This window comes from Dendronephthya gigantea, unplaced genomic scaffold, assembly GCF_004324835.1.
Source record: "Dendronephthya gigantea isolate DGI-Jeju-01 unplaced genomic scaffold, DenGig_1.0 000064F, whole genome shotgun sequence".
NCBI lineage: Eukaryota > Metazoa > Cnidaria > Anthozoa > Malacalcyonacea > Nephtheidae > Dendronephthya > Dendronephthya gigantea.
The window spans coordinates 1,101,818-1,117,136 of NW_021163074.1; the positions used below are offsets into that span (position 1 = coordinate 1,101,818).

General features: G+C 38.7%; 3 protein-coding genes across 8 annotated transcripts; all 3 read left to right on the top strand.

The window, feature by feature from the left end:
- Window positions 1-17: 17 nt before the first annotated feature.
- On the top strand, window positions 18-4,538 carry LOC114530560. Of its 3 annotated transcripts, none has more exons than XR_003687770.1 (6): window positions 18-219; window positions 543-760; window positions 1,215-1,326; window positions 1,863-2,168; window positions 2,875-3,349; window positions 4,426-4,538. XR_003687770.1 is itself a non-coding variant. In XM_028552128.1 (5 exons), the coding sequence occupies exons 1-5, from the start codon at window positions 105-107 to the stop codon at window positions 3,291-3,293; spliced, it is 1,170 nt and encodes a 389-aa protein (XP_028407929.1). In that variant the 5' UTR covers window positions 18-104; the 3' UTR covers window positions 3,294-3,664. The 3 variants fall into 3 exon arrangements, 1 of the variants encoding a protein (XP_028407929.1); XR_003687769.1 differs by having other exon boundaries at window positions 2,875-3,634; window positions 4,426-4,521; XM_028552128.1 differs by lacking the exon at window positions 4,426-4,538 and having other exon boundaries at window positions 2,875-3,664.
- Window positions 4,539-6,200: 1,662 nt separating this feature from the next.
- On the top strand, window positions 6,201-9,974 carry LOC114530562 (fish-egg lectin-like). 3 transcript variants are annotated; one of them, XR_003687771.1, is made up of 5 exons: window positions 6,201-6,777; window positions 7,319-7,624; window positions 8,329-8,803; window positions 8,985-9,088; window positions 9,880-9,974. XR_003687771.1 is itself a non-coding variant. In XM_028552133.1 (4 exons), exons 1-3 carry the CDS (start codon window positions 6,774-6,776, stop codon window positions 8,745-8,747), a joined length of 729 nt encoding a protein of 242 aa, XP_028407934.1. In that variant the 5' UTR covers window positions 6,201-6,773; the 3' UTR covers window positions 8,748-8,803; window positions 9,880-9,959. The 3 variants fall into 3 exon arrangements, 2 of the variants coding, with proteins under 2 accessions (XP_028407934.1, XP_028407933.1); XM_028552133.1 differs by lacking the exon at window positions 8,985-9,088 and having other exon boundaries at window positions 9,880-9,959; XM_028552132.1 differs by lacking the exon at window positions 9,880-9,974 and having other exon boundaries at window positions 8,985-9,118.
- A 947-nt stretch (window positions 9,975-10,921) lies between these two features.
- LOC114530561 (fish-egg lectin-like) lies at window positions 10,922-14,976 on the top strand. 2 transcript variants are annotated; one of them, XM_028552131.1, is made up of 4 exons: window positions 10,922-11,259; window positions 11,430-12,214; window positions 12,964-13,269; window positions 13,982-14,976. In XM_028552131.1, exons 2-4 carry the CDS (start codon window positions 12,106-12,108, stop codon window positions 14,398-14,400), a joined length of 834 nt encoding a protein of 277 aa, XP_028407932.1. In that variant the 5' UTR covers window positions 10,922-11,259; window positions 11,430-12,105; the 3' UTR covers window positions 14,401-14,976. The 2 variants fall into 2 exon arrangements, with proteins under 2 accessions (XP_028407932.1, XP_028407931.1); XM_028552130.1 differs by having other exon boundaries at window positions 10,922-11,123.
- The last annotated feature ends 343 nt before the right edge of the window (window positions 14,977-15,319 follow it).

Below are 15,319 nucleotides of genomic sequence, written 5' to 3' on the forward strand. Positions count from 1 at the left end.
CATCCAGTTTCGCAGTTTACTGTCCGCAGATGTTGTACAAATCAGCCTTGGATCTTACCAGTCGCAACTGATATAAAGCTTGTCTCCATTTAGCAATAAAAAATATGTTGTTATTCGTCTGTTTTTTAATTTCTTTTCTCAATTTCGGCAATTGTGAAGTCAAAGAGAGCTATTCTTGTCCAACAGGGAAAAACAAGCAATTCATCAAAGTATCTCAAGGTAATTATTCAAAATGTGATTCAGACATGCATGCATTCACGAATAAAGTTCAATCCTTCAACTGTATCATTGCACTCCTATTTTGCACTCCGGCTGCGATAAAAATGTTCAAATTTGTCACCAGGTGAGTTAATTGAATGTTGAAATCGCATATCGAGGTTTTCAAATCGTCAACCTCGTACCCAGGGTCTTTTACCTACGCTCCGATTTGCCAAATCTTTTTCCCCCGCAAGGAACATTACTGCCAGCCCAGCTCACACACTGCCACCTCAGCGTAATTTGCAATTGCGTAAAACCATAATTTATCATTCATATCGTTTCAGATGGCTTGGCAGAAGTGAATCCTTTCGAAAAAACTACAGTGACCTCGCGAATATCATGTTCTTTCGACTGTTCTCACAATATTTTATGTTGGTCGTTTGTTTTCTTGAAACAAAAGACGATTGAGAACTGTTTATTGAGCACAGATCCAAATGGAGGGTCTAGCACCGAAGATAGCGAGACGTTCAAAATCACAGTGAAATATCCACGCTACGATCAGGCAAGTTGTGATCAGTTAAATGCAGTGCATCGTTTACTGTTTACTTGTGGCTCCTCCTGTTTACTTGTGCACCGCTAAAGATAGCTAAATTTACCGCTTATACTATTGTCTAGCCAATCGCAATTTTCAGAACTGCTTTGTGAAAACATGAATTAAAAACATGAGTAAATTATATAATATAGTATTAATGAACTAATAAATTCGCCTTTGAATTAACGCTTTTAAAGTTAACGTTTGGGACTTGGGAATAACAACGTCCAAAACACGTTCTGTAATTATTTTGGTTATAATTTCCGTCACATACCCCGATCGTATTGGGACTTAGCTAACAACCTCGGTCCTCGGAAGGCTGCATGCATGTGTTGTGCTGCATTAACTGTTGTGTTGCAAAGTATTGCACCTGAGCCGATGCCAATTTGAGATCAACTCTTTCAGAGTCTTTGTTGTTGTTTAGACGACGACTAACTGCCAGAGAGGTGGAAAAACTGTGATATGTTCTGAAGAGCACGATGTATGTGAATGTCCACCGTGGGCTGAAGGAAACAATTGCGAGAACCTAAATATGGGTACGTTTTTGAAAACCTTAATGTGCATGAGTTAGGGAAGAATTTGCGAAATTTTGATAAAGACACAAAGGTTTGGTAGTTTTTTGAATCTCGAGTGTAAAGGGCAAGTTTTCCTTGACAGGTTTTCTTGACCAGTTCACTAGTGCGCTCCATTTGAAGATTGGATCTGGGAACGAGACGTTGGCTCGAAGATTGTTGCGCTGTTCCCTACTGCGCAATAGGCCTTTTTCATAATGACGTCAAACGCGGAAAGTATGATGTTACACGAAGTTTGATTGGCTTGATAGTTTTGTGTAGCCAATCAAATTTCGTGTAACATCAGACTTTCCGCGTTTGACGTCATTATAAGAAAGGTCTATTCCTTGTCAAGTTTTCCTTGAAGGCCGTACACACGAGCATTTTTCCTTGTTGAAAAGCTGGCATGACTAGCTTTTGATCAAGGCCCCTTTACATGTAAGGAAACATGCCTAATTGCATTAGGAAGTGCATGCAGGCAGGCGTGAAGCTATCTAGATTCATTTTCTCTTCTTATACAGCCTACAATCTTGACCTACTTCCCTGGAAGAAAGGTGATGGATATAACTTAAAAACTGTTGATATTTCCTTTACCGAGACGTGGTGTACTAACAGCTTTGATCAAATTTACCATCTTCAAAATGGTAAATGGGAACAAGTATTTGGATTACTCCAAAAAGTATCTGTCGGAGAAAATGGATTTTGGGGGACAAATTCAATCCAGCATATTGTCGCAAGACTCGGGATAACGGCGTCAGAACCCAAAGGAACACAATGGTACCATGACACAAGCGGTCTACTTAGTCAAGTTACTTCTGGCCGTCCAGGTAACATGAAGTAAACCATTTTTGGGGTATACAGTTAACGGGCTTATAAGGTCATGCAATCCAATTCTGTTGGTTCCAATTTACCGTTCTGACGTATGGAACGTAGTCTGCTTATGCTCTGCTATTGATAAAACAGCTAGTACTGCGCCAGCTTATGTTAGTTTCTGCCCATATACATTGCGAGTCTACAGACTTTAAAAGTTAAAACATCCATCATAGGGAAATTGGGTCCAACAAAATTAGATCGTGTGAATGGACCTATTAAGGCTGAAGGCTCATATAGCGAGAAAGGGACTTGCAATATTCACTCATATATATATACTATAGCTGAACTGGGGTTGTCATCGTGCATGACGTTTTAGGTCATAAAGCCGACAAATACCGCCAACGCGACGCGACTTTTATTTACTAACTTTGATCATCGTGGTTGACGCCGTAGATCTCAATGCCGACACGCACCCTAAATGTGACCCAATTTGAATTGAAATTACCTCTCGAATTTGCCTTGAGAATTGTATTTTTTCGTTTCTGGAAAACCGGTTGAACTTCAACTTTGTCCTCCGTTTCTCCTAAGAAGCCAATGACAGCCCAATGTTATTTTTAATGTTAATACGAATAAACAAAGCTATTAGACTGCCGATGTTTCGCAATCTCTTTCAAAAATCAAAATATGATCTCATTCTAGTCCTATTATACGCACACACAGGTATACTTTGGGGAGTCAATGTGTATAATCAACTCTATTATAAGCAAAAAAGTGGTACTTGGTCACTTATCGGTGTATATTATATATGGGTGTCATGTGGAAAATTTGGCTGTTGGGCAATCGTAAGAGGCAACGGACATGCATATTTCAGAACTGGCGTGACCACAGATGTTCCTGGAGGGGTTTCGTGGGTGGACACTGGTGGGACATTTACACAACTGGACACCGGAGTGCGAGGGGATGTGTACGCTGTGGACGGTGGCGGACAACTGTATACACGTGAAGGTATAAGTGAAGACCTTCCCTATGGACGAAAATGGTCAAAATTTGGAAACTTTTTGCTCAGTCATGTTAGCGTTGGTGCTAAAAGTGTAATCGGAATACACAACAAGTTATTCTACACGATGGACACGCCATAGAGAGAATCTCTGTGAAGATAAATTTTTGCACAAAAAAGAAGATACTTTCGAAAACAGTAAGCTGCATGCAGTATATTCAATACTTATTTCCAGCATGCACCATAAGGTAGCCCACGGGTAAAAAAATCATCTATTGGCCACTTGTGTTCCAAATTGAATGAGCCAAATTTTAATCGATGGGTATAACTTGGGCTGCATGCATATAAATTTTGAGTTATTTCTTCTTTTGAGCGACAGATGTAATCAAAGATATTCACTTTGATGAACACACGATAGTATTGGAACCGAATGTGAGCAATTAGTATTTAACGAACAAAATCTATTATCTCACAATTTGCACTGTAAGTACATAAATAATTGTATATAACTATATCCCTAAATATAACTATATATTTTGGGGCTGCTTATAATTGAAATTTTTTGTTTTATCACTCGAAAGCCAAGCTTTACTAAGAAAAAATTTTCGTATTCTCTAATTCATATTCTTGTTTGAATATGAACCGGTACAAATATTCCTGGTTCACTGGTTTCTGTTCAGTTTAGATAGCCTAATTAAAAAAAATTCAAACTTTCAATTGCGACAGATGAACTGCTAAATTTAAGTATGATTTCTTTTCAAATCTTTTTCTGATCGTATGTAAGGCCAGGTTTAGACGCTAAACTTCTCATGTGCCGAAACTGATATTAATGAGCTAAAATTTAAGCCATTTTCATTCGTTTCGGCACATATAAAGTTCGATTTCTGAAAGGCGGGCCTAAGAGTTTCACATTACCATTGCCGTCTCTTCCCAGACTCCCCTCGGTGAAAAGCAACATCTTCACTCAATGATTAGCTACATATAGTATAGAATAACAACACATGTCATTAAATTAATGTTGGTGTTTCGATTATTCCAGTTCGATAGAGTGAAATATCAGATTTGAAATGCCAGCATGCATGTTAACCAGGTCTTACTTAGTCTTAGGCTTCCACTACTAAATTTTACAAAAAGAGGAACTTGCTTTTATGTTTGCCATCAGTCAATGTTTACATTTTATTCCCATATATATATGTTCCAGTTTTGGCAGTTTTGCTATTTGTGAGGCTCGTTTAATGATAACATGCAGTTTTGCGATGTTTCCTTTAAAACAGGTAGCAATGCCCATTCTGAAAAATGGAAGACTTTAGAGAAAGTGTTGAAAAGAGTCAGTAATCGTTTCCTCAACAGGAACATTAACGTTCCTCCTTCCTTTCCTTTTGTGCACATGCTTGAAGTCCTACTGCAACTATGCTCGAAATGAACTGGCGTGAACTGGCGTGACAACAGCTAACCCTGGTGGGATAATATGGGTCGAAACTGGTGGGTCATTTAAGCAATTGGACGCATGCAGGAGTACGGGAGGAGGTGTATGCTGTTGATGATGCAAGACGTGTGTATACACAACACGTGAGGGCATTAGTGAAAATCGACCCCGAGCAACAAAATGGTCACAATTTGGAAATATGTTTGCTCATTTTAATATCGGAGACAGGATTCTTTGGGGGTTGATATCGCTTTTGACGAGCGGACATATTTATACATTACGATTACCTTAAGATCCTCCGTGTGAAAGACAGTAATAATGGTGATAAATAACTCAGTATAATAATTTATATGGAGTCGGGTAATTTCCCATGATTTTAAAATGAAAACGAAGATATATATACGGAATCAAAATGGCTCAACGACAGGGAAAAATGTGCCCATTTTAGTGTGAACGGAGCTTTAAGGTTTCACTTCTCAGAATCAAAAGCAAATTCAGGGGGGGGGTTGACGAATATCTAATAATTCTCTCCATGTTTCAATTTTAATTTTACCATGTTTCAAAAGATCATTTCAGGAACTTTTTAAATCAAATGTTCGATTTGTGGCCATGTGTTTAGGCGAAACAGAAAGAAAAAATCGGGCCACAAAAAAGTTTAGCACACAAAGGAACTTAGAATTTTTAACTGTCTAACTTGTTGTGATTACGCGAATCTGCGGTATTGTGTAACTAGGGCCTTAATTAAACACTGCCTTGAATTCACTGTGTTGCCGGGTTATGATAGTTTAAAACAAAACATATTACCATATTTGGAGATTGCTTTTTATCTTTGCGGTGCATCTCGTTTCGTAGTACAGGTACATTGAGCTCATTAGCATCCAGTTTCGCAGTTTACTGTCCGCAGATGTTGTACAAATCAGCCTTGGATCTTACCAGTCGCAACTGATATAAAGCTTGTCTCCATTTAGCAATAAAAAATATGTTGTTATTCGTCTGTTTTTTAATTTCTTTTCTCAATTTCGGCAATTGTGAAGTCAAAGAGAGCTATTCTTGTCCAACAGGGAAAAACAAGCAATTCATCAAAGTATCTCAAGGTAATTATTCAAAATGTGATTCAGACATGCATGCATTCACGAATAAAGTTCAATCCTTCAACTGTATCATTGCACTCCTATTTTGCACTCCGGCTGCGATAAAAATGTTCAAATTTGTCACCAGGTGAGTTAATTGAATGTTGAAATCGCATATCGAGTTTTCAAATCGTCAACCTCGTACCCAGGGTCTTTTACCTACGCTCCGATTTGCCAAATCTTTTTCCCCCGCAAGGAACATTACTGCCACCCCAGCTCACACACTGCCACCTCAGCGTAATTTGCAATTGCGTAAAACCATAATTTATCATTCATATCGTTTCAGATGGCTTGGCAGAAGTGAATCCTTTCGAAAAAACTACAGTGACCTCGCGAATATCATGTTCTTTCGACTGTTCTCACAATATTTTATGTTGGTCGTTTGTTTTCTTGAAACAAAAGACGATTGAGAACTGTTTATTGAGCACAGATCCAAATGGAGGGTCTAGCACCGAAGATAGCGAGACGTTCAAAATCAGAGTGAAATATCCACGCTACGATCAGGCAAGTTGTGATCAGTTAAATGCAGTGCATCGTTTACTGTTTACTTGTGGCTCCTCCTGTTTACTTGTGCACCGCTAAAGATAGCTAAATTTACCGCTTATACTATTGTCTAGCCAATCGCAATTTTCAGAACTGCTTTGTGAAAACATGAATTAAAAACATGAGTAAATTATATAATATAGTATTAATGAACTAATAAATTCGCCTTTGAATTAACGCTTTTAAAGTTAACGTTTGGGACTTGGGAATAACAACGTCCAAAACACGTTCTGTAATTATTTTGGTTATAATTTCCGTCACATACCCCGATCGTATTGGGACTTAGCTAACAACCTCGGTCCTCGGAAGGCTGCATGCATGTGTTGTGCTGCATTAACTGTTGTGTTGCAAAGTATTGCACCTGAGCCGATGCCAATTTGAGATCAACTCTTTCAGAGTCTTTGTTGTTGTTTAGACGACGACTAACTGCCAGAGAGGTGGAAAAACTGTGATATGTTCTGAAGAGCACGATGTATGTGAATGTCCACCGTGGGCTGAAGGAAACAATTGCGAGAACCTAAATATGGGTACGTTTTTGAAAACCTTAATGTGCATGAGTTAGGGAAGAATTTGCGAAATTTTGATAAAGACACAAAGGTTTGGTAGTTGCAAATTTTGAATCTCGAGTGTAAAGGGCAAGTTTTCCTTGACAGGTTTTCTTGACCAGTTCACTAGTGCGCTCCTTTTGAAGATTGGATCTGGGAACGAGACGTTGGCTCGAAGATTGTTGCGCTGTTCCCTACTGCGCAATAGGCCTTTTTCATAATGACGTCAAACGCGGAAAGTATGATGTTACACGAAGTTTGATTGGCTTGATAGTTTTGTGTAGCCAATCAAATTTCGTGTAACATCAGACTTTCCGCGTTTGACGTCATTATAAGAAAGGTCTATTCCTTGTCAAGTTTTCCTTGAAGGCCGTACACACGAGCATTTTTCCTTGTTGAAAAGCTGGCATGACTAGCTTTTGATCAAGGCCCCTTTACATGTTAGGAAACATGCCTAATTGCATTAGGAAGTGCATGCAGGCAGGCGTGAAGCTATCTAGATTCATTTTCTCTTCTTATACAGCCTACAATCTTGACCTACTTCCCTGGAAGAAAGGTGATGGATATAACTTAAAAACTGTTGATATTTCCTTTACCGAGACGTGGTGTACTAACAGCTTTGATCAAATTTACCATCTTCAAAATGGTAAATGGGAACAAGTATTTGGATTACTCCAAAAAGTATCTGTCGGAGAAAATGGATTTTGGGGGACAAATTCAATCCAGCATATTGTCGCAAGACTCGGGATAACGGCGTCAGAACCCAAAGGAACACAATGGTACCATGACACAAGCGGTCTACTTAGTCAAGTTACTTCTGGCCGTCCAGGTAACATGAAGTAAACCATTTTTGGGGTATACAGTTAACGGGCTTATAAGGTCATGCAATCCAATTCTGTTGGTTCCAATTTACCGTTCTGACGTATGGAACGTAGTCTGCTTATGCTCTGCTATTGATAAAACAGCTAGTACTGCGCCAGCTTATGTTAGTTTCTGCCCATATACATTGCGAGTCTACAGACTTTAAAAGTTAAACATCCATCATAGGGAAATTGGGTCCAACAAAATTAGATCGTGTGAATGGACCTATTAAGGCTGAAGGCTCATATAGCGAGAAAGGGACTTGCAATATTCACTCATTATATATACTATAGCTGAACTGGGGTTGTCATCGTGCATGACGTTTTAGGTCATAAAGCCGACAAATACCGCCAACGCGACGCGACTTTTATTTACTAACTTTGATCATCGTGGTTGACGCCGTAGATCTCAATGCCGACACGCACCCTAAATGTGACCCAATTTGAATTGAAATTACCTCTCGAATTTGCCTTGAGAATTGTATTTTTTCGTTTCTGGAAAACCGGTTGAACTTCAACTTTGTCCTCCGTTTCTCCTAAGAAGCCAATGACAGCCCAATGTTATTTTTAATGTTAATACGAATAGACAAAGCTATTAGACTGCCGATGTTTCGCAATCTCTTTCAAAAATCAAAATATGATCTCATTCTAGTCCTATTATACGCACACACAGGTATACTTTGGGGAGTCAATGTGTATAATCAACTCTATTATAAGCAAAAAAGTGGTACTTGGTCACTTATCGGTGTATATTATATATGGGTGTCATGTGGAAAATTTGGCTGTTGGGCAATCGTAAGAGGCAACGGACATGCATATTTCAGAACTGGCGTGACCGCAGATGTTCCTGGAGGGGTTTCGTGGGTGGACACTGGTGGGACATTTACACAACTGGACACCGGAGTGCGAGGGGATGTGTACGCTGTGGACGGTGGCGGACAACTGTATACACGTGAAGGTATAAGTGAAGACCTTCCCTATGGACGAAAATGGTCAAAATTTGGAAACTTTTTGCTCAGTCATGTTAGCGTTGGTGCTAAAAGTGTAATCGGAATACACAACAAGTTATTCTACACGATGGACACGCCATAGAGAGAATCTCTGTGAAGATAAATTTTTGCACAAAAAAGAAGATACTTTCGAAAACAGTAAGCTGCATGCAGTATATTAAATACTTATTTCCAGCATGCACCATAAGGTAGCCCACGGGTAAAAAAATCATCTATTGGCCACTTGTGTTCCAAATTGAATGAGCTAAATTTTAATCGATGGGTATAACTTGGGCTGCATGCATATAAATTTTGAGTTATTTCTTCTTTTGAGCGACAGATGTAATCAAAGATATTCACTTTGATGAACACACGATAGTATTGGAACCGAATGTGAGCAATTAGTATTTAACGAACAAAATCTATTATCTCACAATTTGCACTGTAAGTACATAAATAATTGTATATAACTATATCCCTAAATATAACTATATATTTTGGGGCTGCTTATAATTGAAATTTTTTGTTTTATCACTCGAAAGCCAAGCTTTACTAAGAAAAAATTTTCTTATCCTCTAATTCATATTCTTGTTTGAATATGAACCGGTACAAATATTCCTGGTTCACTGGTTTCTGTTCAGTTTAGATAGCCTAATTAAAAAAAATTCAAACTTTCAATTGCGACAGATGAACTGCTAAATTTAAGTATGATTTCTTTTCAAATCTTTTTCTGATCGTATGTAAGGCCAGGTTTAGACGCTAAACTTCTCATGTGCCGAAACTGATATTAATGAGCTAAAATTTAAGCCATTTTCATTCGTTTCGGCACATATAAAGTTCGATTTCTGAAAGGCGGGCCTAAGAGTTTCACATTACCATTGCCGTCTCTTCCCAGACTCCCCTCGGTGAAAAGCAACATCTTCACTCAATGATTAGCTACATATAGTATAGAATAACAACACATGTCATTAAATTAATGTTGGTGTTTCGATTATTCCAGTTCGATAGAGTGAAATATCAGATTTGAAATGCCAGCATGCATGTTAACCAGGTCTTACTTAGTCTTAGGCTTTCACTACTAAATTTTACAAAAAGAGAAACTTGCTTTTATATTTGCCATCAGTCAATGTTTACATTTTATTCCCATATATATATGTTCCAGTTTTGGCAGTTTTGCTATTTGTGAGGCTCGTTTAATGATAACATGCAGTTTTGCGATGTTTCCTTTAAAACAGGTAGCAATGCCCATTCTGAAAAATGGAAGACTTTAGAGAAAGTGTTGAAAAGAGTCAGTAATCGTTTCCTCAACAGGAACATTAACGTTCCTCCTTCCTTTCCTTTTGTGCACATGCTTGAAGTCCTACTGCAACTATGCTCGAAATGAACTGGCGTGAACTGGCGTGACAACAGCTAACCCTGGTGGGATAATATGGGTCGAAACTGGTGGGTCATTTAAGCAATTGGACGCATGCAGGAGTACGGGAGGAGGTGTATGCTGTTGATGATGCAAGACGTGTGTATACACAACACGTGAGGGCATTAGTGAAAATCGACCCCGAGCAACAAAATGGTCACAATTTGGAAATATGTTTGCTCATTTTAATATCGGAGACAGGATTCTTTGGGGTTGATATCGCTTTTGACGAGCGGACATATTTATACATTACGATTACCTTAAGATCCTCCGTGTGAAAGACAGTAATAATGGTGATAAATAACTCAGTATAATAATTTATATGGAGTCGGGTAATTTCCCATGATTTTAAAATGAAAACGAAGATATATATACGGAATCAAAATGGCTCAACGACAGGGAAAAATGTGCCCATTTTAGTGTGAACGGAGCTTTAAGGTTTCACTTCTCAGAATCAAAAGCAAATTCAGGGGGGGGTTGACGAATATCTAATAATTCTCTCCATGTTTCAATTTTAATTTTACCATGTTTCAAAAGATCATTTCAGGAACTTTTTAAATCAAATGTTCGATTTGTGGCCATGTGTTTAGGCGAAACAGAAAGAAAAAATCGGGCCACAAAAAAGTTTAGCACACAAAGGAACTTAGAATTTTTAACTGTCTAACTTGTTGTGATTACGCGAATCTGCGGTATTGTGTAACTAGGGCCTTAATTAAACACTGCCTTGAATTCACTGTGTTGCCGGGTTATGATAGTTTAAAACAAAACATATTACCATATTTGGAGATTGCTTTTTATCTTTGCGGTGCATCTCGTTTCGTAGTACAGGTACATTGAGCTCATTAGCATCCAGTTTCGCAGTTTACTGTCCGCAGATGTTGTACAAATCAGCCTTGGATCTTACCAGTCGCAACTGATATAAAGCTTGTCTCCATTTAGCAATAAAAAATATGTTGTTATTCGTCTGTTTTTTAATTTCTTTTCTCAATTTCGGCAATTGTGAAGTCAAAGAAAGCTATTCTTGTCCAACAGGGAAAAACAAGCAATTCATCAAAGTATCTCAAGGTAATTATTCAAAATGCGATTAAAACATTCATTCACGAATAAAGTTCCATCCTTCTATCCTCCAAGTTCCAAAGCTGTATCAATGCACTCCTATTTTGTATTCGACTGCGATAAAAATGTCCAAATTTGTCACCAGGTGAGTTAATTGCATGTTGAAATCGCATTTCGAGGTTTTCAAATCGTCAGCCAATTTGCCAAATCTTTTTCCCCCGCAAGGAACATAACTGCCACCCCAGCTCAAACATTGCCACCTCAGCGTAATTTGCAATTGCGTAAAACGATAATTTATCATTCATATCGTTTCAGATGGCTTGGCAGAAGTGAATCCTTTCGAAAAAACCACAGTGACCTCGCCAATATCATGTTCTTTCGACTGTTCTCACAATATTTTATGTTGGTCGTTTGTTTTCTTGAAACAAAAGACGATTGAGAACTGTTTATTGAGCACAGATCCAAATGGAGGGTCTAGCACCGAAGATAGCGAGACGTTCAAAATCACAGTGAAATATCCACGCTACGATCTGGCAAGTTGTGATCAGTTAAATGCAGTGCATCGTTTACTGTTTACTTGCGGCTCTTCCTGTTTACTTGTGGCTCCGCTAAAAATAGCTAAATTTACCGCTTATACTATCGTCTAGCCAATGACAATTTTCAGAACTGCTTTGTGAAAACATGAATTAAAAACATGAGTAAATTATATAATATAGTATTAATGAACTAATAAATTTGCCTTTAAATTAACGCTTTTAAAGTTAACGTTTGGGACTTGGGAATAACAACGTCCAAAACACGTTCTGTAATTATTTTGGTTATCATTTCCGTCACATACCCCGATCGTATTGGGACTTAGCTAACAACCTCGGTCCTCGGAAGGCTGCATGCATGTGTTGTGCTGCATTAATTGTTGTGTTGCAAAGTATTGCACCTGAGCCGATGCCAATTTGAGATCAATTCTTTCAGAGTCTTTGTTGTTGTTTAGACGATGACTAATTGCCAGAGAGGTGGAAAAACTGTGATATGTTCTGAAGAGCACGATGTATGTGAATGTCCACCGTGGGCTGAAGGAAACAATTGCGAGAACCTAAATATGGGTACGTTTTTGAAAATTTTAATGTGCATAAGTTAGGGAAGAATTTACAAACTTTTGATAAAGACACAAAGATTTGGTAGTTGCAAAATTTGAATCTCGAGTGTCAAGCCCCGTTAGACGGGCAAGTTTTCCTTGACAGGTTTTCTTGACCAGTTCACTTGCTGGTGTGTCTAGCGAACAAGTTTTCGTTGACAAGTTTCCCTTGCCAAGTTTTATTTGCCAAGTTTTATTTGCTCGTGTGTACGTGAAAAATTTGACAAATCTTTTTTGACAAGTTTTACGATAGTATATGAGTATATTTTATGATAATAGGAGCCATGATAAAATGAGTATACGACCGAATCTCAAAACAAATAAAAATGATAAAACTTCAAAAACCCGTTCCATTCGAAGATTGGATCTGGGAACGAGACGTTGGCTCGAAGATTGTTGCGCTGTTCCCTACTGCGCAATTCCTTGTCAAGTTTTCCTTGACGGCCGTACACACGAGCATTTTTCCTTGTTGAAAAGCTGGCATGACTAGCTTTTGATCAAGGCTCCTTTACATGCTAGGAAACATGCCTAATTGCATTAGGAAGTGCAGGCAGGCAGGCAGGCAGGCAGGCAGGCAGGCAGGCAGGCAGGCAGGCAGGCAGGCAGGCAGGCAGGCAGGCAGGCAGGCAGGCAGGCAGGCAGGCAGGCAGGCAGGCAGGCAGGCAGGCAGGCAGGCAGGCGTGAAGCTATCTAAATTCATTTTCTCTTCTTATACAGCCTACAATCTTGACCTCCTTCCCTGGAAGAAGGGCCATGGAGGTAACTTAAAAACTGTTGATATTTCCTTTACCGAGACGTGGTGTACTACCAACTTTGATGGAATTTACCATCTTCAAAATGGTAAATGGGTAAAAGTATCTGGATTACTCCAAAAAATATCTGTCGGAGAAAATGGACTTTGGGGGACAAATTCATTCCAGTATATTTTCCCAAGACTCGGGATAACGGCCTCAGAACCCAAAGGAACACAATGGTACCTTGACACAAGCGGTCTACTTAGTCAAGTTACTTCTGGCCGTCCAGGTAACATGAAGTAAACCATTTTTGGGGTATACAGTTAACGGGCTTATAAGGTCATGCAATCCAATTCTGTTCGATCCAATTTACCGTTCTGACGTATGGAACGTAGTCTGTTTACTCTGCTATCGATAAAACAGCTAGTACTGCGCCAGCTTATGTTGGTTTCTGCCCATATACGTTGCGAGTCTACAGACTTTTAAATATCCATCATAGGGGAATTGGATCTAACAAAATTGAATCGTGTAAATGGGCCTATTGACTGAAGGCTCATATAGCGAGAAAGGGACTTGCAATATTCATTAAATTCACTCATTATATATACTATAGCTGAACTGGGGTTGTCACGTGCATGACGTTTTAGATTATAAAGCCGACAAACACCACCAACCTGACGCGACTTTTTATTTACTAACTTTGATCATCGTGGTTGACGTCGTCGTTGTCGTGGTTGACGCCGTAGATCTCAATGCCGACACGCACCCTAAATGTGACCCAATTTGAATTAGAATTACCTCTCAAATTTACTTTGAGAATTGTATTTTTTCGCATCTGGAAAACCGGTTAAAATTCAACTTTGTCCTCCGCTTCTCCTAAGAGGCCAATGTTATTTTCAATGTTACTACGAATAGCAAAGCTATTAGACTGCCGATGTTTCGCAATCTCTTTCAAAAATCAAAATATGATCTCATTCTAGTCCTATTATACGCACACACAGGTATACTTTGGGGAGTCAATGTGTATAATCAACTCTATTATAAGCAAAAAAGTGGTACTTGGTCACTTATCGGTGTATATTATATATGGGTGTCATGTGGAAAATTTGGCTGTTGGGCAATCGTAAGAGGCAACGGACATGCATATTTCAGAACTGGCGTGACCGCGGATGTTCCTGGAGGGGTTTCGTGGGTGGACACTGGTGGGACATTTACACAACTGGACACCGGAGTGCGAGGGGATGTGTACGCTGTGGACGGTGGCGGACAACTGTATACACGTGAAGGTATAAGTGAGGACCTTCCCTATGGACGAAAATGGTCAAAATTTGGAAACTTTTTGCTCAGTCATGTTAGCGTTGGTGCTAAAAGTGTAATCGGAATACACAACGAGTTATTCTACACGATGGACACGCCATAGAGACAATCTCTGTGAAGATAAATTTTTGCACAAAAAAGAAGATACTTTCGAAAACAGTAAGCTGCATGCAGTATATTCAATACTTATTTCCAGCATGCACCATAAGGTAGCCCACGGGTAAAAAAATCATCTATTGGCCACTTGTGTTCCAAATTGAATGAGCCAAATTTTAATCGATGGGTATAACCTGGGCTGCATGCATATAAATTTTGAGTTATTTCTTCTTTTGAGCGACAGATGTAATAAAAAATATTCACTTTGATGAACACACGATAGTATTGGAACCGAATGTGAGCAATTAGTATTTAACGAACAAAATTTATAATCTCACAATTTGCACTGTAAGTACATAAATAATTATATATAACTATATCCTTTGTAGGCATAACACTTATATTCATTATACCAAAATTGATTATAAAACTGTACTTTAAAGCCAATTTCTCATTGTTGGGTGCCGAGGGCAGCTTTTTAAAGTCTGGTTCCCATTAATCGGCGGATGTACTATTAATGCTGGTTTACGAAGAAAATTAAATTCCATTCAAAGTAACAAAACAACTCACTCTTTAGAGATCACCGACAATGGCCTTCGCTTTCTGTTGATTAAATATGAAAACCAGGCGCACGCATTAGACCCAAACGTAACCTATAAGTATCAGGATTTTGTTACGCTACTACAAACACTAGACGTACGTTTACTCCTGTGTGTTTTATTTATAACTATCACGGCTAAAATTCATCAGTAAAGCTAATGTGAGCATGCACCCAAAAATTAGGAGGATGAATTGGCTGAAAAATATTGAAAAATTTCAGTAGCTTTACAAAGGCTTGACAACTTCATCGTATACGGTGAGATATATTTCACATTTTTAAATATTGTGCAAATAAATTTTCCAATCTTACTATTATTAGGATGCCC